Source organism: Oryzias latipes, chromosome 23, assembly GCF_053564925.1.
Source record: "Oryzias latipes strain Hd-rR chromosome 23, Olatipes_Hd-rR_3.1".
Lineage (NCBI taxonomy): Eukaryota > Metazoa > Chordata > Actinopteri > Beloniformes > Adrianichthyidae > Oryzias > Oryzias latipes.
The window spans coordinates 20526604-20552500 of record NC_136259.1 but is presented as its reverse complement, the minus strand read 5'-3'; the positions used below and the strand labels follow the sequence as shown (position 1 = coordinate 20552500).

The 25897-nt window shown below is 41.8% G+C and overlaps 1 protein-coding gene across 15 annotated transcripts in view; it reads left to right on the top strand.

Moving 5' to 3' along the window:
* The window catches only part of magi2a (membrane associated guanylate kinase, WW and PDZ domain containing 2a), a 246757-nt gene that overhangs the window by 214909 nt on the left and 5951 nt on the right, over positions 1 to 25897 (top strand). For 6 of the 15 annotated variants that reach the window (XM_023952650.2, XM_078941921.1, XM_078941918.1 and 3 more), the window contains 10 exons: positions 9536 to 9567; positions 12913 to 13108; positions 15479 to 15520; positions 15587 to 15705; positions 16112 to 16304; positions 17423 to 17686; positions 18102 to 18287; positions 19913 to 20129; positions 20653 to 20878; positions 22362 to 22514. In XM_023952650.2, coding sequence (XP_023808418.1) covers positions 9536 to 9567; positions 12913 to 13108; positions 15479 to 15520; positions 15587 to 15705; positions 16112 to 16304; positions 17423 to 17686; positions 18102 to 18287; positions 19913 to 20129; positions 20653 to 20878; positions 22362 to 22514 — 1628 coding nt within the window. The remainder of the gene's footprint in view (positions 1 to 9535; positions 9568 to 12912; positions 13109 to 15478; positions 15521 to 15586; positions 15706 to 16111; positions 16305 to 17422; positions 17687 to 18101; positions 18288 to 19912; positions 20130 to 20652; positions 20879 to 22361; positions 22515 to 25897) is intronic. The other 9 variants (XM_023952652.2, XM_078941923.1, XM_078941912.1 and 6 more) reach the window with 7 other exon arrangements.

Sequence of the window (25897 nt, the reverse complement as noted above, 5' to 3'; positions counted from 1 at the left end):
GCTGGGGTTAAGTTCTAAAAATAATCTGTGATAAGTGAAATCAGTTTGAAGGCTGTAAAACCCCTCCCTACACTTTACTAAACCAGACATTGACATTATAACACTTTTCTCCTTTGTTTAAACTCTTTCAAAGTTCAAACCCTTGCTGAAGACGAATTCCGGTTATATAGAAAGTGTCAGGTTGGGAGGGGCTGGGGAGCATAAAGGACCCAAAATGCAGAGACGGAGGCACACGGTTCAAGGGCAAGGGGATTTAATCTAAATAACAAAAGGCGCTGCAGAGCAGGAACACAAAACTAAACTTACAGAAAGCAAAACATGAATACATGGCAGGAGGGAAGCGACGATAAAGACGTTACGGACATTACATGAGAGACATTACGTTAGAGACATTAATGGACCAGCACAAGAGGAAGGCAGAGACAAGACTTAAATACAAACAGGAATGACAAGACACAGGTGAACATGATCAGGGCAGATTGGGACAGAGGAAGTAAAACTCAAGAACATGACAAAACAGGAAACCTTTCAAAATAAAACAGGAAACAGAACTCAAACATGACAAAAACAAGATGGAAAGCAAAAACCAACACAAAGAAACCCAAACCATGACAGAAAGAAAATAAAGATCTGCGCGTTACTGAAGATTTATGTGGATTTGGCAAACTGAACTGATATTTCAGACACAAGAAAAATCCCAAATGGCGTCCATTTGTAAAGATGGCGGCCATACACTCAATTGTTACAAAAATATTCAATGTCTATTTTCCTTAGTCTCAACAATATGGGCCGTTCATGCACAAAATTGGGTCTTTGTGCTTGTATGGTACCTGCAGTATGCTTTTTTATATTGTTTTTCACATTTTGGCACATCCCGTCGGGGGTCGCCTCAGCGAATCAGCTTTCTGTATATAAAAATCTTGGATTTTCTTGTGGCCAACATGCTTTTTCATCCTAAGGTACAACCATGCCAAATTTGGTGCTAACTTTTTTTATTAACTGGCTCCACAACAGAGGAGATTGATTGACAATGTCAACAACCAATCAGGAGACAGATAACGGTGTACTGTTACAATGGAAAAAAACAGGATGCAAGAAGTGAACAGCGATGTAGCAGGAGAACACTATACTTATAAAACTCATATATGATTTAATTGTAGTTTCCTGCTCAAGTAAAGCTTAGATGGAATTTTATAGAAGTCTTTAGGAGCTGTTTTGTTTTGCACTGATGTCACCATTGGTTCTTATGGGTCAAAGTTGGAGCCTGGCTGGATTCAGTTCTTGTGGGTCTCCACCAAAATCAGGTTCCTCCTTAGCAAATTTGCATTCAGTTAAGCCTCATCACCTTGAAAAAGCTCATCTACGTAATATAGTTGTGATGTTTAACGATCCCTTAAATTTTAGCGGGACTCCAAAGCTGTTTCAGCCCAACAAATGGGCACTTTTCCTCTCATTACTAGTAATTAGACGTCAGGACTGTGTGTGCATCTGTGTGTGAATATGAGCGTGACAGACTGGTTCATTAGTGGCTACCTCAGCTATTAACAGTCTGTGTCCACTCTGCAGAACCGGCAAAGATGCAGAGCTGCAATTAGCTGCAGAACCTTCAGCTCCTGCTCATCTGTACCGTGACTGCACTAACATATCACGTACTTCAACCGCACCGCTCGCCCACACGCCCCTAAATGCTAAGGCGCCTTTTCACACAAGTTGTGTGCACACCTTCGCTTCAGACGAGTATCTGAGGTAGCACTCAACTCCCCACTTCTGGATAAACCCTTTCTTTCCTGCTGACTCCAGTAATTCGTACACTATGTATCAGTGGTCTGGTTTGACCTTTCACCCCGTGCAACCCGGTGCTGTTCAGAAACGGCAGGCTGCAAGTGAATGTCTGGTTTGGAAAGAAAGAAAGAAAAGGCGAGTTTGATTCACTGAGTTTCCTCCTGCCTCTCAGGGAATGAGGTTGTAACGAGACAGTGATTCATCGGCTGCTTGTGCGAAGAAGATCGTTGGAAACAAAAGACAGAAAAAGGAAAGAGCGAATGAGTGATGAGTTTGGCTCTCTGCCAATACATCACAGTCTGTCAGCCTCGTTCACACTTGCAGATTTCTCCCCACAAAGCCCAAAAGTCTGAGGGGATGTGTCTGCCAGGGATCAATATCCAACCCTTTCTGTTCAGGGACAGCAGCCATGGCTCTGAGCAAGCAAGGGCGGGATGCTAATATTGATGCACCAAAAAATAGCTGATGTTTTTCCGATTTAACATCATTATAATTAGATCGTATAGCTAAATGCTACCCTGGCATTTCTTTAGTGTGTGTGGGAGGTGCCGAATTACCAACCCTGAAGGCCTCCTGAAAAAGTGAATCCCACCTTTAAGTCACCAAAATGGGAATAGTCTGATCTGGAAAAGCAGCAATGCAACAGTTACCCAATACAAATACAATACAAATCTTCTTCAACTTTTCTGGGAAGTTTCTCCACTAGGTTCCGGAGCGTTTATCAGGACAAAAACCACATTAGTTTAGTCAGACACTGATTCTGGACAAAAGACACATTTTACACATTTGGCTTTGATTTATCTCAAAGACTGGTTCAGATCTGGGGCCTCATTTATAAACGTTGCGTACGCACAAAAGAAGGCGTACGCCACTCTCTACGCAATAGTTGAGATTTATAAAAAGCAAACTTGACGGGAAAATGTGCGGTCCTCCACGCAAGCTCTGACCCAGGCGTACGCACAAAAACGGGTGAAATGAGAAACGGCGACACCGTCGGCAGATGGAAGAAACACGTGAAAGTGACAGTGTGTGCCAAATCGTGCTGGCATGTGCTGTGCTACACAATGTGGCACAGCTTAAAAACGTGCCTCTACCCCCTGGCGCTGATTGCTGTGTTGGCCCCGACCCTGAACCCCATCCCCACGCATTTGAGCCATTTGCTGCTGCTGTGCGCCAGCGTTTGGAAGTGATGCGTCGCTTATAAAGAAAAAGAGGTGTGGAAAATATTATTTATTTAAGAATTCCCTCATCGTGCAGTTTATTTCAGTCAGTCTTGATTTCGCCCAACTCCTTGGCCACCTCTCTGATTGAACTACTGACTTCCCTCTGCATTTCAAGGACTGCATCGGTGAGGACGCGCCCACTGCTGGAGGGTTGAGAGCCGCGTGCCGTGGAGACGCTGGGGCCAGACGGCTGCTCAGCTGCAGCATCGTAACCACTGGCCCCGCTGGAACACCCAGCAACTAAAATAAAATTGTTCTATATTAATAATCTGTAATTGTGTAGCCTGCATACATGTGACTTGACTGCATTCATTTTAATTATTTCTCTTACCTGTGTCACCCTGACCCTGGCGCGTCGGGGGCCCCTCCGTCTCAGTCAGGTGACTGAGGCGGAGGAGGACGCCGATAAGGGGGACTTAATAGGGATTCCCCAATAATAGCGGCCAGTTTCTCATCAAGAGGGGTCAGCTCCGGTCCCCCCACCCCCACCCCCCACGTGGCGGACACACTCTGCCGATGCAGCGCTAGACGTTTTTTTGCCTCGACTTTGATGTCCGATCATTTCTTTCATTTCTTTTTTATTTCGGCCACGTCCGAGGTTGTGAGGCTACAGCATTTACAGCGTCTGCCACCGTTTGCCGCTCACGTGCCTTTTTGGCATTAGTAATGCCCACACTGTGCCCTCCAAACAACGTTGTATCCTCTTTTCCACCTCGCCAACGATAACTTCTACTTCACATTGAGTGAAGTTACGTTTTTTTGATTTCCTCTCTGTGTTTGCCATGATTTAGCAAGCCATGAATATTAATTTGTGGGCGTTTCACGGACTATTTATGGGCAACTATGGGCGTGTCATGAAGCCGCAAAAGCTGCGCAGCATTTAGAATTGGTTGTGATTTATTAAGAGAAAGATGCGTAGGATGTGCGTGCGCACGGTTTTATAACTCCGAATATTTCTGTGCGTACGCACATCCTATGTTTCATCCGTACGCCACTTCTGACGCAAATCCTACGCAAAGTTTTATAAATGAGGCCCCTGGACTTTGTCACGTTCTTCCACAGCAGTTTCAGAGCTCACAGCTCCGTCTTTACAGACATCGCTGTGTAGAAAGGTGAAACTCTGCACAGGACGGGTCTCAGCAGCATTGACCCCGCTCTGTCCGATTTTGTGGCTCAGATGCTGTTGATTCTCAACACTTTCACTTTGTTATGACACAACTGACAGTTGACTGGAAAAGTGTGAAACGTTCTCATAAGGACTAATTGCATTGGAGCATCTTATGCCAAAACTAGGCACGGTTTCACACATTTATGGAAGTGGTTATCATGAACTCAACACTTTGGATGGGTGAGTTAATACTTTTGCAACTCTGTCAAGACGTCGCTTTAGTCATTTTGAGCAAACTCATTAAGAAATATTTTCCATAATTTCAGTCATTGTCTTGGAAAATTGTGTTAACAATCACATCAGAGGTTTACCACAGCAGAGTCTCTAGCTCTCCTTTTTAACCCTTCAACAGCAGAGATGTTGCCGTCAGCACCTAAAAAACAGGCTCTTTGACCATCTGTAACCCTTGAACTGTTTATGAGTTCAAAGTAAATTTACTGATTCGGACAAAGAGAAAAGCAGCTTTGCATGTCAGCTAAGGCCGTTTGAGATTGACGCACATCAATCTCCTTGTCCTTGCAGGCTGAAGGAGATGACTGAACAAAAAAAAAAAACATGGAGGGCTATGTTCTTTCTATATTTTTGAAGGTTTTCTATTTGATTTTGTTCTTTAACATTGCCACTCCGATCATCTTTTGGTGTATTCTTAAAGCCCAATGATATTTTAATTATAATTATTCCATTTATAGCCAAAATGAAACACCTGTGTTGTTTTCTAGGACATAGTTTCTGCAGAGTGGCAGGAGTTCATTAAAAAATTCACCTCTGAGTTGTGGATGGGACTCCCGCTAGCGTATGGTCCCTCACAACCTCAGCCTAAAATTAGTGGTGCAACAAAAAAGGTCAACAAAATTGGAGGCATCCAGCTTTACAGTTTTGAGCTAGACAAGGAAAACAGTGACGTACATGGAATCTAGTCGTCTACAAGTGGAAGCCACTGATGCAAACTTTTTCCTCTTCCCCGGATTTATCACAATGTAAATCAAGGAATACTCCGAAAATAAAATTTTAAGATGAACTTTCTTTATAGATGTCCTCTATCATGAGAAAAATGCCACAAGAGCATGTTAAAACACCAAAAAAAAAACATTTTCATCGTAGTGGATTCCCAAGCAGCAAACCTTATAGCAGAAATAATTAGGCTAGTAAGTCGAACAAAAGCAGGTTTAATGTTTTTAGCAGCCCCATCATTTACTATATTGACTCAAGCAGTGCAATGCTCTAAAAAGTTGTTCAACATTTACAATGATTATGTTTTTTCTTCCTTTCATCCCTCGGCGGTTTGGCTCATAGACACTCTTGAACCATATGTCATAAATATTAAAGTTATATAACATTTTAGACAGTTTTTTACTTGCTGGGACTGAGATAAACCTTTGTTCAATTCTTTAAGTCCCTTCACAGCTAGTAGAAATGTATTTATCAATATGTTAGGTTCATTAGAAAAGGTTTTACCCATAATGCTCTGTAGGAACATTTACAGCTCCTGTATGATTTTTACTGTACAGTGAATGGAATTATATTTTATTGATTTCGCTTGAATATAAACATGTTTTTTTCCAACTGAACTGCAGTCTAGGAGCTGAAATAAAGACAGCATTGGTGTAGCAGGAGATATGAAGGTTACATTACGAGCAGGGTTTTAATCATTACCAGTGTAATCCTCTTCTGGTGTCCATTGACGATATCAGTAGGACAAGACAGTGGTTAAGTGCAGGTTGGACTCTGCAGGGTTCACATAGCTCCTCGCAGCCCAGCTGACAGCTCTGATTAGCATTCTGTCGGAAAGCTTTCAGCACCCCGGACAGCTCATTCCAGCCTCCCCTTCTCTCAGACTTTCTCAACTTCAGCCACTGGGAACTCTGACATCCAACTAAATGTGTGGTGTGCCTGAGTTAGCGGTGCCTGTACCCTGTGGATTACCCCGGTCACTGATGCCTGCTTGGAGCCCTCTCTTCTGTCGGAACGGCTTAGCTCAGATGTTCTCACCCATTTAGAAAACTGCTCTGTTGCTGCTCACTTCTGCTTCAAATGTTCTGGATAGTTTTTGGTGTTAAAAAGCTCCCACTTGAGGATAAATTGTATCCAAAGCAACTATATTTTTCTTTTCCTTGAGGAGTACAAACATGAAGTGTGTTTTATTTAGCTCTTAAGTTAACCCTACGACTGTTAGCGCTGCTGGAATTCATACCATTAAAACTCTGGGGGCTTTTTCTTTTTTTTTTTTTTTTTTTTTGTTTTGTCAAGGTTTTAAAAATAACAGGAAGTTTGAAGTTACGTCATTACATTTGTACGTAGTGAAAAGTTAATTAATTTAAGGTGGCATATCAATTGGCAGTTAAGTATATCAGATTTTTCCAATTATCTGATTTTTGTGGGGATGTAAACTGGCTCATTGGATCTCAGAATAATGCAGCTTCTTCCACTTTGTCACAGCTCCATTGGCAGCTCAGTGAGACAGCTGTCTTTACATTGTTATTGGAGTCTGGCCAGGTTTAAACTAGGAAGGTTGGCTCATCGTTCCAGCAGTCACCCTATAATTTGACTCCTTCATTTGCATGTGCTTGTGGGGGAACAAACTGTGGAAACACTCAAAAAACAAAAAAAAGGGAAAGAAAAAAAGAAATCAGGACATTGGAGTATGCACCTTCATGACATGCTCCTGTGAATTTAGCTAAAGAAGTGCTTATTATCACTGCGGGATGGAACTGCAGAAATCCAAAGGCTTCCTTTGTGCTGCTGTTTTCCTCTTCTCGCATTGTTTTCTTCCTCCGCCTGCCTTAGACTGGTGGTTTTTGTTTTTGAACAATGCCGTAAAGAGCAGAAATGTGTGTAATACCTTCTGAAAGGTCATCACAAGATGGATTGGAAAGAGCGTAAGGAGAAGGTCTGCCCTTTAGCTTGCGGTTCTGTATTACAAACCGAGCTCACTTAAGTGAAAGTCAAAGCATTTACAAACTGCTGCTTTGTTCCTGGAGGCCACAATGGGACAGAGATGGATCCACAGATGTCCTTCGGAGTTACACAGCCGCAGTGTGTGCTCTTCAGAGTGTGTGTTGAAGATTAATGGGCAGTTTTCTGTGAGGTCAGAGCTCAGACTCTAACAACAGGATCAAAACAGAAATCTGACACTTCTTTTTTCCTTTTGCAATTCTGAGCTCTTTAGTTTTGGTGAATCTGTTTTTACTTTTTTGACTTCCTTCAGAGTTTTTGTCTTCGGCTTTATTGTTTTTTTTAAAAAGCTGTTGATTATTTTGTTTCCTGATTTTGCTACCTTTTCTTTCTTTTTTTTAAAGAAATTTGATTTCTTTGTATCAAAAGCCAAAGTTCCAAAGTCCTTCGTTCCAATGTTAAGGTCAGATCTAATAATTTTTCTGGCAATTTATTTTACAGATGAAAATGCTTTGTGAGTAAAAAAAATCACTGAATTCTGGAACAATTTTCTGCAAAGCCTTTTTTGATTAAAGTGAACTTTTTTATACCTGCAGCCATGCTGATTCCAACTACCGACAGTTTTTTTTAGTTTTGTACTTTCAACCTCTTGAGACCTGGCATCCGCAAACGAGGACATCACATTGTGGGTTTTATTACCACTGTAGTTAATTCTGTTTACCTGGGGCCCTGTGACCATGAAATAAAAAAAGGCATATCGAACAAGACCTTGGGTCTGAAGAGGTTAAAACGGGGAAAAGATCAAAGTTTCAGGCATTTGGATGAACAATAAATGCATTTAGAGTTATGGAAAAACCTTCCAGCTGTCCTAACGTCTTGTCATGTGCTTTTAGATTTCAAAGTAAGATTCCAATTCTAAAAATCTTAAATTTAATTTTGAATGGCCACTCTTAAACTAAACTCAACTTTTGACCTCAAAACCAATTAATTTGAAGCAGAGCTATTATTAGTGTACTACATAATATGTAAAGAACTAAAAGTAAAGATTACTCTGGAAAATGTTGATTTCTTATTGTTATTACATACATTTTTTTGAAAATTTTTGTCATAAAGCAGCCTTACTGCTACTTTATGGATGAGTGAATAAAAAGCCTGACTAGTTCTAAAACATCTGAATATGGAAAAAAAAAAAACACTGGAGGTCATCATCATATGTACATATATATATAAGTATGTACTGTACGTCCTACTCTGCATTATTCAATAAGAAGCTCTCTTTATCAAAATACATATTCATGAGGTTAAAATTGCCCTTTAGCTGCTGAGAAAAAATTAAGACTTTAATCCAGATGCACTTGTTTTTGCTGGAGCTGCTACGTCTTTTTACTCTGAATCTTCTGTTTAATAATTAATTAGAACACTAGAAACACAAAAATCTGAACCCATAACTTTTGATCAATTTGTGTACTTTAGAAATTTTAATTAAACTGTACCTTAGGAAAATCATGTAAAAAACAGACTTTTCAGCTGTTTCACACTTATTTCTTGCGTATATAATGTGTTAATTCATAGTTTTGATGCCTTTAGTGTGACTCTACAATTTTCATAGTCATGAAAATAAAGAAAACTCTTTGAATGAGAAGGTGTGTCCACAGTTTTGGTCTGTACTTTATATTTATAAAAGAATTTAAGATTAAAACTGCATCTCTTAGTTTTTTTTTTACTCAATAAATCAGGAGCAGATGAAAAAATGCCATTTGAAAAAACTCTTTGTTATTGGGCAGGCCAAAGCCCCCCTGCTCCGCTCCATTCCGATGCATCCACTTGCAGAAAAATAGATCCACGTCTGAATTTGTTTTCTACGTCTGAGCTGGAATCCGCCTTAAAGCTGCGGCTGGGTAGCTCGGTTGGTAAGGTAAAGGGCTACAACACAGGAATTCAGGTTCAATTCCCGGAGGGAAATAAGCAATGGTACTGGGGGCAATTACCATATTCACATCACCCAGTGGGGGTTCTTGGGCAAGACCCTTAACGCTACTGCCTCCCGGGCGCGGCTTGTCTGCAGCTCACCGCTCCCCCAGAGGATGGGTCAAATGCGGAAAACAAATTTCGCACACCTAGGTGTGTGACAGGAAGTAGCACTTTCTTTCTTCTTCTTCTGTACAGCTGGATGAACCAAAACCTGATTTGTTGCTCTTTGCTAATAGCTCAGGCTTAGGCTGTTTTAAATAACATAATTCGTTTTTTTAATATTTGACTTAACAAAGTCTGCATTATTTCCTCGGTTCATACATGAGCCCCTCCTTTTCATTGATTTTCACCCTATTTATTTCACACATTTATTTGTTTTTCACCATCTCTCCCGTCATAATCAAATCATTGTTTTTTGTTTTTATTTTCTTATTTTATTGATTGGTTTTTTCTCCATCTTTTTCACCCTAAAGCATCTTTTGTTTTCTCAACATTGCAGGTCACTATTCACCCTGGAAGACCCCGAAGCAGGTAACATCCATCAGCCCGGAACAAATCTGGAGATAATCATCTTCTTACCAAAACATATCTTTAAATTTAAAAATATAAGGTTTCTGTGACGACATCAGCACTGCTGATGACTCATTATTTTGTGACTTTTAAAGCTGCAAGCTGTTTCTTAATGGAAGTGCATTTATATCAGAGCTGAAACCCAGATTAGTTGCATCAGGACAGCTTCATGTTTTCGTTTTGTGTCCTTCCATTTCTGCTCCAACCCTGACTCACGTCTGGATTTCCTCATGAAACCTCATCTCTGTAGCTCCTAAGATGCTTTCTCCATTCAAATTCATTGACTGTATATGAGACCTGGACCGAGTGAGTGTGACATAGAACATAGTTTACTTCTGGCTCCAGCAAATAAAGTCATTCTGTCGCCATTTTTTCGCATTATGATGTCCAAATTCTCTCACTAAAAGACTATATAGTCCTGGACTGTGCAGTTCCCTGGACTTTAACGTAATTTGGACACATCCTGACTACCATTACCATTATTATCCACTATTTATTAATGAAAAATCGTTCAAACGCAATGCATTGTGGTTTATATTTATAAATCTAGTGAGTATTAAAGCATACTTTTCTACAGAGAGTTCTGGGAAATTTTCAGTTTACTGCATTTTTGAATTTTAGATTCGGCCGCCCCAAAAAAAATGATGATCGCCCCACATAGTGAGTAGTGATTAGTGAGGGAATTTGGACGCTCTATAGAAGTCTGTGGGATTTTGGCTTCTTGGAATCAGCGGATACTTAATATTTTGAATGTGTGTGTGTGTGTGGGGGGGGGGGGGGGGGCACTCAGTCCCATTCTCATATACAGTCAATCTTTACCACTAAAATACCTTTAAGCTGCAATTTTAGCTTTTTAGCCCCCTGAAGCTAGAAGGGTGTCTACAGCTACGTAAATAACATTTCGTCCTTTTACTCCAGTCAGACCTAAAGGAAGCAGCAGCACCATGCAGGCTGTTTTACTAAAGAACAGCCTCTTAACATGCGGCGTTCGTGTAACCAGCAGGTCATCAGCAGCGTTCTCGTCGAGGTGAAAGGGAAGCAGGCGAGCAGGAGAGTGCAGCTTTAAGGGGTTTGGGGCCTTGTGGGGCCCGCTGTGTACAGACGTGCTTCATATTGACGCAAAGAACGTCTGGGACTGCAGAGAAGAAGAAAGATGCTTTCATTCCTGCCCTGAGTCTCATCAAACTCATTTTTATTCTCCGCTCATCAGGCACCTTTAACCAGGCGCCATGTTCAACCAGTTTAAAAAAAAGCTGCCCCCCCTTTTGACACTTTATGACATGTTTACATCTCATCGCGGCTATCTGTTTAGGGTGGCGCCGCGACTCGTGCGGCCGCTCTTATCTGACGCATCAAGGCTGCCGCTCTGACTGACTGGTGTTGTCAAAGCTGCTGCTGTCACCTCAAACACTTGAAGTTTGGCTTTTCATTCAAATTTATGCAAAAACATAAAGGAACATATGCCAACTTAAAAACACAGATCAGAGAATGAATCTTTTCATCATAAATGAGGTCAGACTTCCCTCTGGTTCGTGAATCCATGGCATGTTTTGCAGTTCACAGAAACATTGAGAGTCTTTCACATGTTTCCGCTACTAACCCTCTAACTTCTTGCTTGGATTGATGCTTCCATCAACTCTGCCTTTAATCTGAAATGATCTGGGATCAGTTTAGAGGTGCAGCAGACCGTCAAGCTTTATGGATTTCTGTGTTATTTGCAATGAGCTGCAAGTTTACTGGCTTTAGCACAAGCTGCAAACTCAACCAGTTGGAAATTGAGCTTTGATTCAGTACGTTTTAGAATAAATGAGCAGTCTGTTAAACAGATACAGCATTTAAATCATTTCCAGAGCAGCTTCTGTGTCCTGATGTTGGACGATGGATGTAAAGCCTTAGTCACAACTGCCCTTATGGATGGATACGGCCTGTCTGCCCATATCCATCCACCCTTCAGACTGCACGAGTGCCTGTTCGTGCTGTTCTCGTGCATGCAACCTGACTTTTACACAGTTAAACCGTAGTTTGCGTTGGCACTTAGCGTATCTCAAAAAGCTCTACGACCCTGTTGTGAAAGTCGTCTTTATTGTCCTTTAGTTTAATGAGTCTCTCCCTCTCAATGGAGAAAGACGTCCTTAGTCTGTTCTGTTTCTACGGCACCAGTATAGCTACAAAGCAGCGGGCAGCTCATGTCTGCCCCCTAGTGAGACTCGCCTCACCGGCAGCCTTTTCTTCGCACTCCCAGCAGCGCTCTGACCGCACGTCACTGGTAAAACTGAGACCAGCAGTCAGACATGAAGCGAAGCGCTCTGGAGCCTCACCTGGAGTTTCCGCTCCGTATGTGATCGCGCAACACTCAAATTTGGTGAATTTAACCTCGGAAACTGTGGAAAACGCGTCGAGTCAACAGAAAATGGATCTCTAACACGGTTCAGTGGAAAATAAAATGTATCTATTTTATCTTGATGAGGTGCGAGGGTGAGCCTCACTGACCTCACCCGACCCCCAAGTCGTCACTGCCACACACGGCAATGGTATGTTCTGTTTGGATGACGTCCCTTAAGATGGTCATACAAGCCTCAAGCACTGCAAGACACACCTGGGCTAACTTTAACCCTGTAATGCCTACTAGATTAAAGAATGGTCTTTCACAAAAAATGGCAATGGTGCAACTGTATTCTAGAGAATTCATTATGAACACATGTTGCATTCTTTCAGTAGATAAGTTACTGTCGCCATGATGTTTGGAGAATTTGCTTAATGTTTCCCGCCAAGAAAGAGAAGAAAACGTCCTTCTACTGCCCCTAGTGGAATGAAGGACCAAGTTGGTTTTTAGTAGAAGTTTGGACTTTTGATTATGATCATGAGGTAGAGATTCCAAAATGCAATTATTAAATATGATACAAATAGTTCTATGGCGTTATGGTGCGGTCTACGACAGTCCATGGGCCTGGACAACCCAAAAACTCACAGCTCCCAAACGGCTCGTATGATTAGATGTAACTAAAGCTTTACATCTCCATAGATTGTGTTGGAAAACTGACCTCCAAGTTACTCCGCTCCTCTTCAGGAACCATGCAGTTTCTCTGCAAAATGTTTGTAAAAGTGGCGTTTGCTTCCGTTTACAGCGTAGCCATAAACCTGCTGCTCTTTTTGCAAAACACACGTGCGGTTTCAGCCCGCTAAAGCTTTACCAGTCCAGAAACTTCCAAAAATGACTCCAGCTATTTCAAACTGTGCGGCAGGAAGGTCGTAAGGGAAGTATTGATGCCCCCCTCCCCCCCGCTTCATTACTGCTGTGCTTTGCAGGTGCTGAAGCTGTGGGAGTCCCAGCAGGGCCAGAGCAGCCCCGCTCAGACCAGCCTGTCAGCTCCCGTTGTCCCCCACAACTCCCACTTCCCAACACACCATCTTCACAGGCCTTTGGTCCCAGACTCCGAGGCCTTGGCAAAACCAGACCCCTATGACCTATTTGAGAAGTCCAGGGCTATCTATGAAAGTAGGCGTAAGTACCAGAGGCAGGATAAGTGTGTGAAGCTCCTCAGGAAAGCCTAAGCGTTTGTTTCTGTACCTCCATCTACAATAATACTCTAAAGCTTTCACATGTTTGACTCCATTTACACTATTTTGTAGCTACTTAGTTCATTTGATCTTCTCAATCATTCAGAATTCATCCAGCATGAACGTTCGTTGGCCTTGTTGAGAAATCACATCAGGCCCTAACAGATAACATTTCAACTTTCGCAGCCCTGGCAGACGCGCCGATAATCAACAACAGGATCTTTGCATCCACGCTTTGAAACTCCCCCCAGCTCTCATAAAGTCCTTGAATGACCACAGCTCACAGGAACTCGGGATTCCACAAAAATATCACCTGCTTTGTTAAACACCAAAAATAGGAAATAGTTTGTTTGTTTGTTTTTGCTCCAAACACACCTGATGGTGGTAGAAAAACCTGATCTGTAGCTGAGGAGAAACATTTTCAGTCTGAAAGAGAAAAAAATTAATGTTCATAAAAGTATATCAACGTTAAATAGTTATCAGAAATGTTAAATCTAGCCACAGAGATAAAGTAGCTTATAAATTCAGTCTGTATGTTTATAACTGATGAACAATCTTTTTTACATTTGAGTAAATCAAGAATTATTAAAAGCCACCTAGTGGTGATTTGGTGCACTGCATCATACTTTCTTTAATGACCCACTTCGATGAAAATTGAGTTTTTAACATGTTCTTATGGAATCTTTCAGATGATGAAGGACGTACATGAACAAAATTAGGCTTAAAATGGCATTTCTAAGTATTTCTTTATTCAAATCAGGAGCAGATGCAAAAATGCTGTTTAAAAGAAAAAGATCTATTTGTGACAGAAAATACGCTGGGCGGGCCACAAGCTTTACTCTGCTGCACAATGGGGAGGGGAAGGGAGGGTGGGGTTCCTCTGAGCCAGTGGTGGAACCCACAACTCGGAGACAAATTTCTAATGAACTCTTGCCGTTTTGCAGAAAACTGTTCTAGAAAACGACACAGGGTTTTTGAATCTGCCGGTAAACAACAATGCTAATAAAAATACCATTGGGAACGCTTTGGAAATGGATCAGCAGATGATTGGAGTGGGCCTTTAAGTTTTTCCAAATTTACGTCTGGTTTAATATCAGTCATCCTGTTAAACTCTTTGTATGTTTGTCTAAATGGAATCGTTTTGAGAATTTTTGGGTGTTTTTATAGGCTGTATCTATGTGGAAGAAGTCAAGCAGGATGACCTAAAGGCCTCTTCTCAGGGGTCATAAATGACCTGATAAATAGATTGATGTGTCGTTTATTTCTGGTTATGTTGATGGTGTGGTGAAATCTGCACAGAGCAGGGGTCGTTCTCACTGAGCCACCAGAAACTCTCTCAGCACACCCATCACCCTCCTCTCAGCAAAGGTCAGGATCTGGTCAGACTCATCTCTGACAGAGTTTAGGAACGCTCCAGTTGCTACTTTCACTGCTGCCGCTGAAGTTACTCATGACCTTTTGGACCACGCCACAACCGGAGGCCATCTTCCCTCGGTGGTCACTGCGGGCAGAGTCTGCGTGCACTTGTTAAATCGGACTCCTGTGACTCTGCCATTCACGTCAGAGAAAGACTTTTGGGTCAACCGGTGCACGTTTTCTTTTTCCTGAAATGATGCTGTATTGATTTGCTGCAGTGCACAAGCTAACAAGAGCAAGACGGAAATGGCAAACGTCTTAGAAAAGGCACTTTTTCTACACTTGGAGTCTAAAACATGAGTTAAATCCTGATCAAGATCTCAGACATAGCATTAGGTGGACTTTAGATTAGTTTTTTCATATCATTTATTGAATTATTGGCGCAGAATGAATGGTACTCGCTGTAACGTTGCTCTAAAATGTATTGAAAGTGTCGCCGAGTCTTCTCTGCCGGGATAAGAACCGTCAGCCTGCCTGTCTGCCGTCGTGATCTTCCTCTCTCATCAATCCTGCCGAGGCCCAGCAGAGCGCTCACTATGATTAAAACGAATCCAATTGGATTCCATTTTTCATTCTCAGCCACTTGTCTATGGTCGGGCTCATCTCCCTGTTCTGCAGATTGTGGCGTGGCGTGAAGCCCCTGATTGTGACTCGCTGTCCCACCTCAGCCTGTAAATAATGAACGGCCACATTAACCACAGCGAGCACTTCCTGACTTGTATGGATGATGCTGGTATTCTGCAATGACATTAATGCTGAGGTAGAACCTCTCTGACTCTTTCTGGTTTCTGCAGACGCATCTGAGTCTGCTGCTCCTTCGCTTATGTTCGCATTTGTGAGGAAATTGTGTATTTGTTTGCATCTTTCATTGTTTTTTTTCCTGTCTTTTGCTGTTAAGAGCCTAACCAGCCGAGGACAGTTTATCCTGTGGATTCTTCAGGTAAATTCCGGATCTTTTCCTCTGTTTTCGCTGAGAGCAACACATTTGAATGGTTTGGTTCTCCAGCAGGGTCGGAGTTCCAGGACATGGAGGTCCACCTGCGCAGACAGAAGTCCGGGTTTGGATTCAGGGTGCTGGGCGGTGATGAGGCCGGGCAGCCTGTGAGTCCGGAGACCTGTGAGAAGGCTCGTATGGTGATGGGCGTGGAACCCTGTCATTTTCTCCTCTCTAACCCTCTACACCAGCGGTCTTTAACCCTGGTCCGCTAGATCCACCACTCGGATTTTACTGCCGGTTAGCTGGATCAGCTGCTTCAAAGTTATATTAACTGAACACACCTGATCCAGATAATCTGCAGCAGGAGGAGCATGGATGTCTGGAAAACAAGCAGATGGTAGATCTTGAGGACGACGGATTTAAAGCTCTTCCATCCACACGCTCAACTACTCCTAACCCCTGACCTCTGACCTTGAGAGAGTGCTGGCTTCTGTGGCGTCTTCATTAATTCCACAATAACAGCGGCTTTAACACCCTCGGGGATTCCAGCTCCTGAAGGGTCATGGCAGCTCTAAACGGTCTCTGCTCTAACAGATCCTGATCGGCGCCATCATCGAGAAGAGTCCGGCGGACGTGGACGGGCGGCTGCGGCCCGGCGATGAGCTGCTATTCGTGGATGGGATCCCGGTGATGGGGAAGCCACACAGATACGTCATCGATTTGATGCACGCGGCGGCGCGGAACGGCCAGGTGAATCTGGTCATCAGGAGGAGGGATCCGGCGTCAGGTGAGAGAACATCAGACCTCACCGCTCTTTCTTTACCTCTGCCGCTTTGAGTCTTGAGTTCTTATGGACCTTCTCAACAATCCAATTTTTCCCATCCTTTCCGCCCTCTCCATCAATTTCTCCACACCAAAGCCTTGCGTCTGACTCATGCCTGGGCTCTTCTGCAGCGTACACTTCCATCCTAATTGTCTGACTCCCACAGGCACTTTACAAAGTGTCAGACTTGGCTCTGAGCTCATATTCAGCCTGCACCTACTGCCCCAGATTTTACACATTTTGGACTACTTTTTCCCGCTTGTGGGAACAATTTGTGCGCTGGTTGGTTGGGGAAAATTCAGCATGTGGGTGTGGAACACATTGACTGATTAGGCTGCAAATTCGCACCCCCATGATGCAGTCTCAACTTTCTCTAAGGTCGCCCATCAGAATAATGCCTGAATACTTTCACGAACACTACTGTTCCCTTCTTTCTTGCTTTTTTCCTGGGGCAATTGAGCAGCAAAAGTTCTGATTTTGCAGGAAAATATTTAGAAAAATGATCTTTTCTTGAAAAATATTCGCTTTTGCAAATTCATACCATCCCTGACCCCGTACAAGAGAAACAGATTTATACTTTGATCCCTTAAAGTTCATTTCTGGGTTTTAAATGAAATATTTAGCAATTAAAAAGCATGTCAATTACTAAAAATCTACATATATGTGCACCACGTCACTTTAAATTCAACTTCAAAGTTGACAACTTAGACAGTATTTTAGACAGTACTTTTTGTTTATGTACTAATAATTGAAAAACTGCACAGTAAAAGTACACGAATGTTTGTGAGAGCACGACATGTAGAAGAATAGCTACTAGTCATGAACAAAAGATTGGTCAAAAAGAGCATTTGGTGGATCAACTAATGAGCAGATTGATGGATGTAATGGTAGATGTCTGGATAAATGCAAGAATTGTCTAATTTATGGATTATGTTATCTTAAAATTATTGTCTGATATTTTGTATCTTTTTTAAGATCTTTTTTTTTTCTTGAAATATGTCCTGTAAATATTTTCAATCTTTTAATGGACCCAAAAAAGGCCTCGATTTGCACCGCCACCTGCTCTCTGCCTCCCCCTACAGGGGAGCCCTGTCCGGTGAACGGCCGCAGCCCGGGATCCGTCTCCACGCAGCACAGTTCTCCTCGCAGTGACCTCACATATGTAAACAGCATCAACGCAGCCCAGGCTCCCAACACAGCCGCCGGCAACACTGCCCCCACTTCAGATGGGACGCCAACCACCAAAACACAGCCGAGCGACGTTGCAATCAGCCGGAAGGAAAGCGAAGGCTTCGGCTTCGTCATCATCAGCTCGCTGAACCGGCCAGAAACGGCTGCGAGCAACAGTGAGTCGGGTGATTGTTTCAGTGGTGCTTTCAGAGTCGAGTGCGTTCTCATGCACAATCAGTTGCCCTCTAATATGGAGAACAGGCGTTTGAAGTGATGATACCTCATGAAACACAAACAAGAGTCTGTGTGATGTGATGGTAGGTGCCAAACTCAAGCAGGCAAGACAGCTGAAGTCTTGGCGGAATTAGAAGTGAAGCTCCTCTAAGTCTAGCATGTCAATTATACATGCCCTCCCACGACACGTCAGTCACACACATCTCTGAACATCCGTGCATCGCCCACACGCCAGAACATCACTGCTGGGTACCTTATGTAAGCTGAGGGGTGAATAACAGAACCAGAAAGAATAGACACATTCAGACGGGGAGTGAGCGTGTGCGCGCCGGAGTAATCGTTCGCTTCGTCCTCCAGCTGTGCCGCATAAAATCGGCCGCATCATCGAGGGCAGCCCGGCCGACCGCTGCGGGAAGCTGAAGGTGGGGGACAGGATTCTGGCGGTGAACGGCCAGTCCATCGTCAGCATGCCGCACGCCGACATCGTGAAGCTGATCAAAGACGCAGGCCTGAGCGTATCCCTGAGGATCATCCCGCAGGAAGGTGAGCCTGCCTTCAATCCCACAGGTCCACTCAGAGAGTCTGTCTTTTCCCTAGCAACAATTATGACAATTATGGTCAAATTATAGCCATAACAAAAACACATTTTACACAGGTTTAATGTTTTCTGTTCTTCTCAAGCCCTACAGATTATCTGCATGGTTTCTTTAGATAGTTTATTTCATATTAAAATTATTTCACCAGGTTGGAATCGTGAAATCATAAAAAGCAAGCATTCCAACATGAGACCAAACTTCCCACGAATAAATGTGTGCAACATGTTTACAGATGCTTCAGATGTACCGGGTTACTGAGACAAAAAAAACACAACCTCTATTTTTTCCACTTAGAATCTGATTTTGAAAAACTGCTGTGTTCTCTCCCCCACAACCAACTCATTCTTTACATACATGTATGTCGAAAATCCATCCGCTTCTTTTTTTTGGAAACCGCTAAGCTAGCAAAGTTAGGTAAAAACAAACGTCTTTTGAAAGTTTCTTTTAATTGAAGAAACAGAAGAAGAGCTTTGAATTCAGAATAAAAGAAAACTGCATTAAACAGACAAAAACCTGAAGTCTTTACGCCAAATTTTGATTTATTTAACATAATATTGTAATAATAGTGCATGACATTCATTATCCATCTGTCAAATGTTATGATGATTCTGCTAATAAAGTTACTGAGATGGTGGATTCACATTTATTATTATATATAGAAAATACCAGTTTTAGTGACGTTTTTTTGTATTTACTGTATCTGTTGCACCTTAAAAACCAGACAAAGTTGGCGTTGGATTTCTTTAGCTTCTACTTTGACAGTTATGAGTAAATGAAAATCTAAATTACACTAAATATAGTGGACAAATAAAGTTCAAAACAGCTGCTGATATTTGACAGAAGATTAGGATCAACTTTACCCTCAGAAGTTAAGAGAAACTGTAAGTTAAAAAAAACTTAAACGCCCTCTTTAGCTCTGTGCAGGATGGTCCATGAAAATATTGTCTGACATTAAACCGGTCTCTAAGAAAGGTTGGAAACTGCTACTGCATCATTGACGCTCTACAGATCTGCTAACACGAAGAAAAGTAAATGCTGAAGAGCAAACGTTCATATTTGATCATACGTATGGGCTCTCCTCCATTCCTTTAATCCCATTATATTTGAGGAGACCGTGATGCAGGTAAGCCATCTCAAAAAAACATCAGCACAAACGTTCAAGCCAAGCATCGGCTACCTAAACCTGACCACTGGAGGTGGAAAAGGTCAGACAGAAGCGGTGTTGCCTGGCAACGGCTCTGTTCTGTTTAATCAATCTAATGAACTTTAACAGGCAATTAAGAAGTCCACTTATAAGTAATCTTGGAGGGTTTGCAGGGTCGTCAACTGGAGTTATTCTTAAGTCATCAACCTCTTTCCACCCCCAGGAAGCTCCTTGATCGTAGCTCACTGTTGTAATATGTTAACTATTAACTAACTACCCTGAAAACCTTCAATAATCAGGTATTTTGAGACTTTAACCAATCTAACCTTCTAATTATCCATTTGTAGTAGATCTACACAATATGGTCACGTTACTGTCCCCTAGTGGTCAAAGAAGCTCAAATATAAGGGTTTTTTTTCTTATCACAGAGATAAGCAACCCTCCATCAGCCCCCACCTCAGAGAAACAGAGCCCCATGGCTCAGCCGCACAGCCCTAAAACCCAGATCAACTCCACCGCCCCCCAGCCCAGCCAGACGGGGACAGAACCAAGCCTCCCGGTCAGCCAGACCAACCCAGTGCCCCATCACAGTCCGGTGACCCAACTGCCCGCCCCCCCACCACAAACCTACACCCATGATGGCAGGTAGGACAGTTAGTTTCAAGATTTTCCTTTTTAACTTTAAAAAACTTTCAGAGGAAAAACCGATCCTGTCGGGAATTTATGCCCAGGTTATTCTTAGTGTCTTTTTTTATTTCCTGCTGCTTTTTTCCCCAGAATTCCAGTTGTCTGTGTCCTCTGCATTTGTCTTTTTTGCCCAGTTTGTCAAGCAGTGTCACTTACCTCCAATGGACTCATCAGTTATTCAAAAGTATTGCTTCTTTACAAAGATCTGTTGAATATTTTACAGAGCAGCACAAGGTCATAAAATCCACAACATCAACGTTCTCTCTGTTCATTTTTACTGCTACTTAAAAGAAACTATATGTTTAAATCAATTTGTGGCATTTCCTTAAAAAAATCTGTTCCATTGTCTCATTTACTGGTTGCCAGGGAAACCAGTCCTTTTGGTGACTGCTAAATGTTTGAGCAGGTTGTCAGTTTAAAGAACAAAGCACAAAAATGACCGTCTGTGTGAAGTTCTCCTTCAGTCTGGTCTGTCTGGTAGTTACAGATCTGAGGTGAAGGCCAGGCAAGACGTCAAACCAGACATCCGACAGCCGCCGTTCACAGATTATCGCCAGCCGCCGGTGGATTACCGGCACCCTCCGGTGGCAGATTATCGCCAGCCCCCCACGCTGGACTACAGGCACCCGCCGCTTCTGGACTACAGGCAGTTAGCTGCAGACCCACGGCAGTTTACCCTTCCTGACTACAGAATGCCTCCAGTTCAGGTGAGGCTGTTGAAAGGAGTCAGACTTCTGAACGGATCTATCTTTTTTTCCTCCCTTTTTTCCCCCTGTTTCTTTAAATGAAGGGAAAACAACGAAGGGAAAAAAGAGGGAAAGAAATCAGTCTGGAAGTGGTTGGAAAAATTAGCATTTGACCCCCAAAATATGTTAATGCGCAGATTCTGTGTTTGCCGGTTCAGTTAAGTCTCTGCAACAATTTGAAATAGTCTTGTTTTCTTTTCTGAAACAGACTTTCAAAGCTCAACTTTAACAGGTTTCTGTTATAGCTGAACTGCAGTTTTGTTCCCTCTTGAGCTACAGACACACCAACAACAACGCGCTATAGCCCATGGTGTTCACACTGGACCAGCAGGGAGGGGCTTCTTATTGTTTTTCTAGAGCATGTCCGCCATCCACAGTTGAAAGAGTCTTAGTGGGAAATGTCAAAGCCGTGCAAATCTGGTGAATCTTGCTCCAGACTTTTCTGTCACCGCTCAATTCGGATTTCTGGAAGACTTCTGGAAAATCGAAATTGTTCCTTTCTCCTCCATGATCAATTTTCAACCGGTTGGTACTTCCGTGAATTAAAGGGAAGCTGACCTTACGTCACTACCCAATCGGAATCCCTGATTGGTCAAAAGTTTGACCTGATTTAAATTTCAACACAAGTTCAGTGACTGAGCATTTTGTACTCGGAGCCCAAAAAGGTCATAGAAACTTGCGTAGTCACACGTGAAAGCTAGAGTCTTCAACAGTGGTCGCTTGAACACGCGTTGCTGAGGGAAAAGTGAACACAGCCTTACATGGATGAGTCATAACTCCTAAAACCATGAACGGTTTATGTGATCTGGACTGAGTGAGTGTGATGTCACCCAGTCAATTCTGTCACCAGTTTTTTGGGATCTGGACGCCGCCATGTTGGAACCAGGCGACGTCAGTAAGCAGTGATTGGTCCAAGGCAGTTTGAGTCATGGTTTCTATGGCAATGACTCTCACCAATCAGGAGTAAGCTTGTTGGAAGGCCACACCCCGTCCACTTGAAAAGGAGCTAAATCTGTCAAACGTTTCGAAAGCTGGAGGTGGGGCCAGCCGGCACCACATCTTTTATTTTCTTTTATTGAGGAATCTGATTGGTCAGTTTATAACTTGAATAACCTGAACTTCAGAAAAATATTATGAAAAGAAATAGGATTGTGAAGAACATGTTTAATAAAAGTAGACTAGCAAGAATAGTTATTCTGACAAATATATACAGACAATATATAAAATACTTGATTTGCAATTTATCAGCAAATTTAGACTACCTGTACTTAAATTTGTGTTTTTTTCTTATTTATTTTATCTCTGTTTAGACCATATTTGATTATTTGCTGTTCTCTTTCCAAATTAATTGAAAAAGTTCAAACAAGGCTCCTCCCTCATCTTTCATTTCCGTTGTTCCAACTTTGTTTCATGCCGCATTTTTTCTCTTTTGCGCTCTGTTCAGCTTTCGCAGGACTTTGACTTCTTCACGGTGGAGCTGGAAAAAAGCGTCAAAGGTTTCGGTTTCAGCATCCGTGGAGGCCGGGAGTACAAAATGGACCTGTTTGTCCTGAGGCTGGCAGAGGACGGTCCAGCCATTCGCAATGGCAGGATGAGGGTGGGTTTGATCTCCTCTGTGAGAGCAGAGGCGCCTCCATCAGTGTAGATGACACGACACGCCATCCGCTCACTGTAATTATGAGATAAGCTTCAACATTTCTCATCTCTCACAAGTGAAAGGGTTTTTGTGAAGCTTCAAAGCTTCAAGCTCCACATCAACAAATCACTCAATGCGAAAACGTATTAAAAATCACAACAATTAAAACCTTTTAAAAATAATTTTTACATTTTAGAAGTTAAAACAAAAGAAATTCGGAAAACGAAAAGTAAAAAAAAAAACATTTTCTAATTAAAAAAAAATTGAAACTAAATCTAAAACATTATAAAAAAAATAACAAGGACGTTTAAGTTTCGAAGAAGAGATAAGGCAGCCATTGCTGTGGTCAGATAAAGACTCAGTTGGATGAAAATGATGTTTTGGTGTTTTTAACATGTTCTTGTAAACTTTTTCTAATGATGGAGGACATATATAAAGTACATTAGGCTTAAGAATGCATGTCTGAGTATTTCTTTATTCAAATTGATTCATAATCTCGATTGAAAAAGATTGTTTGTAGAAAATACGTTGGGCAAACTCCCCGCCCTGCTCCATTCTGATGCATCCACTTGCAGACAAATAGATCCATCTTTGTTTTCCCCGTCTGAGCAGGAGTCTGGCTCCAATATCGCTCGCCATTTTTGTTGCACTGGTAATGTTAGGCTGGGGGTATGAGGGACTGTAAGCTAGCGGGAGGGAGTGTAAACAGGAAGCTCTCAGGAACAGGGAGGGGAAAGGGGGGTGGGGTTGCTCCACACTAGTAGCCCCGCCCACAACTAAGACGCAACTTTCTCATTTCTGCTGCTCTGCAGAAACTATGACCCCGATTTTATTTAGCCTCAAAAGAGAATAATCAAAATTGAAAGACCACTGGAAATGCTTTTACAATAGATCACAAGATAGTCAAAGTGGGACTTTAAAGAAATATCTTCTGTCAGAAGATTTTGCCAAATAACTGAACAAATGAACAAACATCATCATCATGTCTCATAATTCCTACATTTTCATTTTGTTTGAATATCGTTTAGATTTCTTGAAATTATTCTTGTTTTTTTGGAAATGTTTCCTTTTGATTTTGTTTCTTTGGGATTGTATTTTGTTGGTGTAATGTTTTTTTTGATTAATTGTTTTCCCTTTTTATTTGTCGTTATCTTTAATATGTTTTTGCGTCTGTTGATGTGATTTCAACTTTAGGGCCGCCATACATTTCTAAAGTAAAGAACTCTTTCAGTGGAAGATTTAAGTCTTTATAAATTTAGCTCTTCTTAAGGAAAACATATTAGTTTATTAAGATAGAAGAACAATATTTCCCTAAGTTAAAATTAAATCTTGTTTTCTTGCTCCAAGGCTTTGAGAACAAAGAAAAAAACTAAGGATGCAGCAGCTTCTCTGTTTCCTTTTTAAGTTTCCCTCCAGCCAGAGCTGCATTATTTTGTTTATTTCATGTTCTACAACGTTTATGTCAGGATGGTTCAGCGTGCTCCGCTGGGCTCATCCGTAATGAACCTCATAAAGATAATGTTTGCAAAATGCCCCAGGGGGAGGTTTGACTCCTGGATGGGGCGCTCAGGCACGACCCAGCTGGAGGAGGAGGTGAATCCCAGCCGAGCGTCGCCTCCACGCAGCGCAACAAGCTGCTGCAGAAAACGCTCGTGCCGCCGAAGACGAGTCAATCAGAGGACAAACGAGGCAGAGGACAAAGACAGGAAATGATGATTCATACCAAACATTTGAAGCTTCCTTTAAAAAAAAAAAAAGAAAATAAAAGTACAAAAGTGGAAACAAAAGGTGCACAAATTACAACTTTAATTTGCTTTTTCCACCAAAATATTGAAAAGATTTTGACTATCATTTTATAAATGTCAAAACTTTAACTTTACTCTTTTATTTTAATTCTGTGCCTGAAAGTTTAGGTTAATTCTGAAAATATATGATGTTGATGTAAGGCGTTTAATTCTAACATATGACATATCAGCATATAAAATATGAAACAACTGGATTTAATTCTAATTAGCTAGTTTACTGGTTGGTTTATCCTTTTTTTCAGAAAAAAAAACAAATGCAAAGAGACAAAAAATACATAGATATATCAAAGTTATTTAAGATATATATTGATTGCAGAATAAATACAATAAAAGACAATGATGCTGGAATTTTATTCTGAAAAGCTGAACTTCCTTTTTGTTAGTTTTACTTCATTCTTTCAAATATCTCAGTCTGATTCTCATAAATTTAAAGCATCTTGTTGGAAGTTAGACAAAATCCTTTAGACTTTTTTGTCTTTTTTATCTTACTTAATTTTTGTAGTATTTTAACACTTTAACAGGAGAAAACGGGGATTTCATTCCCAGACTAACACACTTTTAAAGTTTCTCTCCTAAAGATCCACTGAAATCTTTTCAGGGCGAAGGTTCAGAAACACTTTGGTCTTGATCCATTTTGAAAGCCTCAAACTGCTCTTTACTTTGGTAAATAAGACCTAAAAACACATCCTGCTGCAGAGCGTCTTCCTCCTCTGTGGTCACTGTGACATGTCACACTGGAACTCAGGAGTTTTCCTGCTGCAGCTGAAATTAATTGAATAAATGAACACATTTCAGCTCAGAATACGTCATTAGAGTCCTGACCCTACATAAAACTGAGGGGACAAACCCCCTCATCATCGATGTCTCCTTGGCCCTGAGCTCCATGTTCCGATGCTGTTTCCCTTTTTACTTAAGATGGTCACTGAGCTGTGCTTCCTCCGCTGTGTGGAGGTCAGGATTAATGAGCGAATTGTTCTGCCTTTCACCTCTTCAAACCAGTGTAATGACACCTAATGACTTCCCCTCTCGACTCAAGTCCGCTCCTCACTTTTAAATTGCCCCAGCCATTACTGGAGAACCTTTTGCATTTGTTCCTGTAATTGGATGTCGCGTTTTCTCCTGCTCCCCATGAATCCTCTCCATGAGTCAACCTCGGAGCCACAGCCTCTGGGAACCTTTTATGAAACACTTCTGGTTAACATTTGTGTAGCGCCGTAATGGAGTGAAACAGCTGCTTCATATTGAAGAGCAGAAAGAGTCTGACTGGAGCGTAGAACCACGCACAACAGAATCTACTTCTTATTTTGGACCAACTCTTCTTCTGCTCCGCTAAGAGATTTTATTATTCTCTAAAATCCACCAAGTCATGGATGTTGACATCTTTTACGTTTAAGATAATTTTGTTGATTTTTTTGGAAAACAAAATAAATTAAAACTTTCTAAAAAAAAATTCTTTTAATTCTTTTAGGACTTAAAATGAAGGAAATGGAAAAGTAAATGTCTTATCTCCTAATAAGGTTATAGAAGCACTATTTTCCT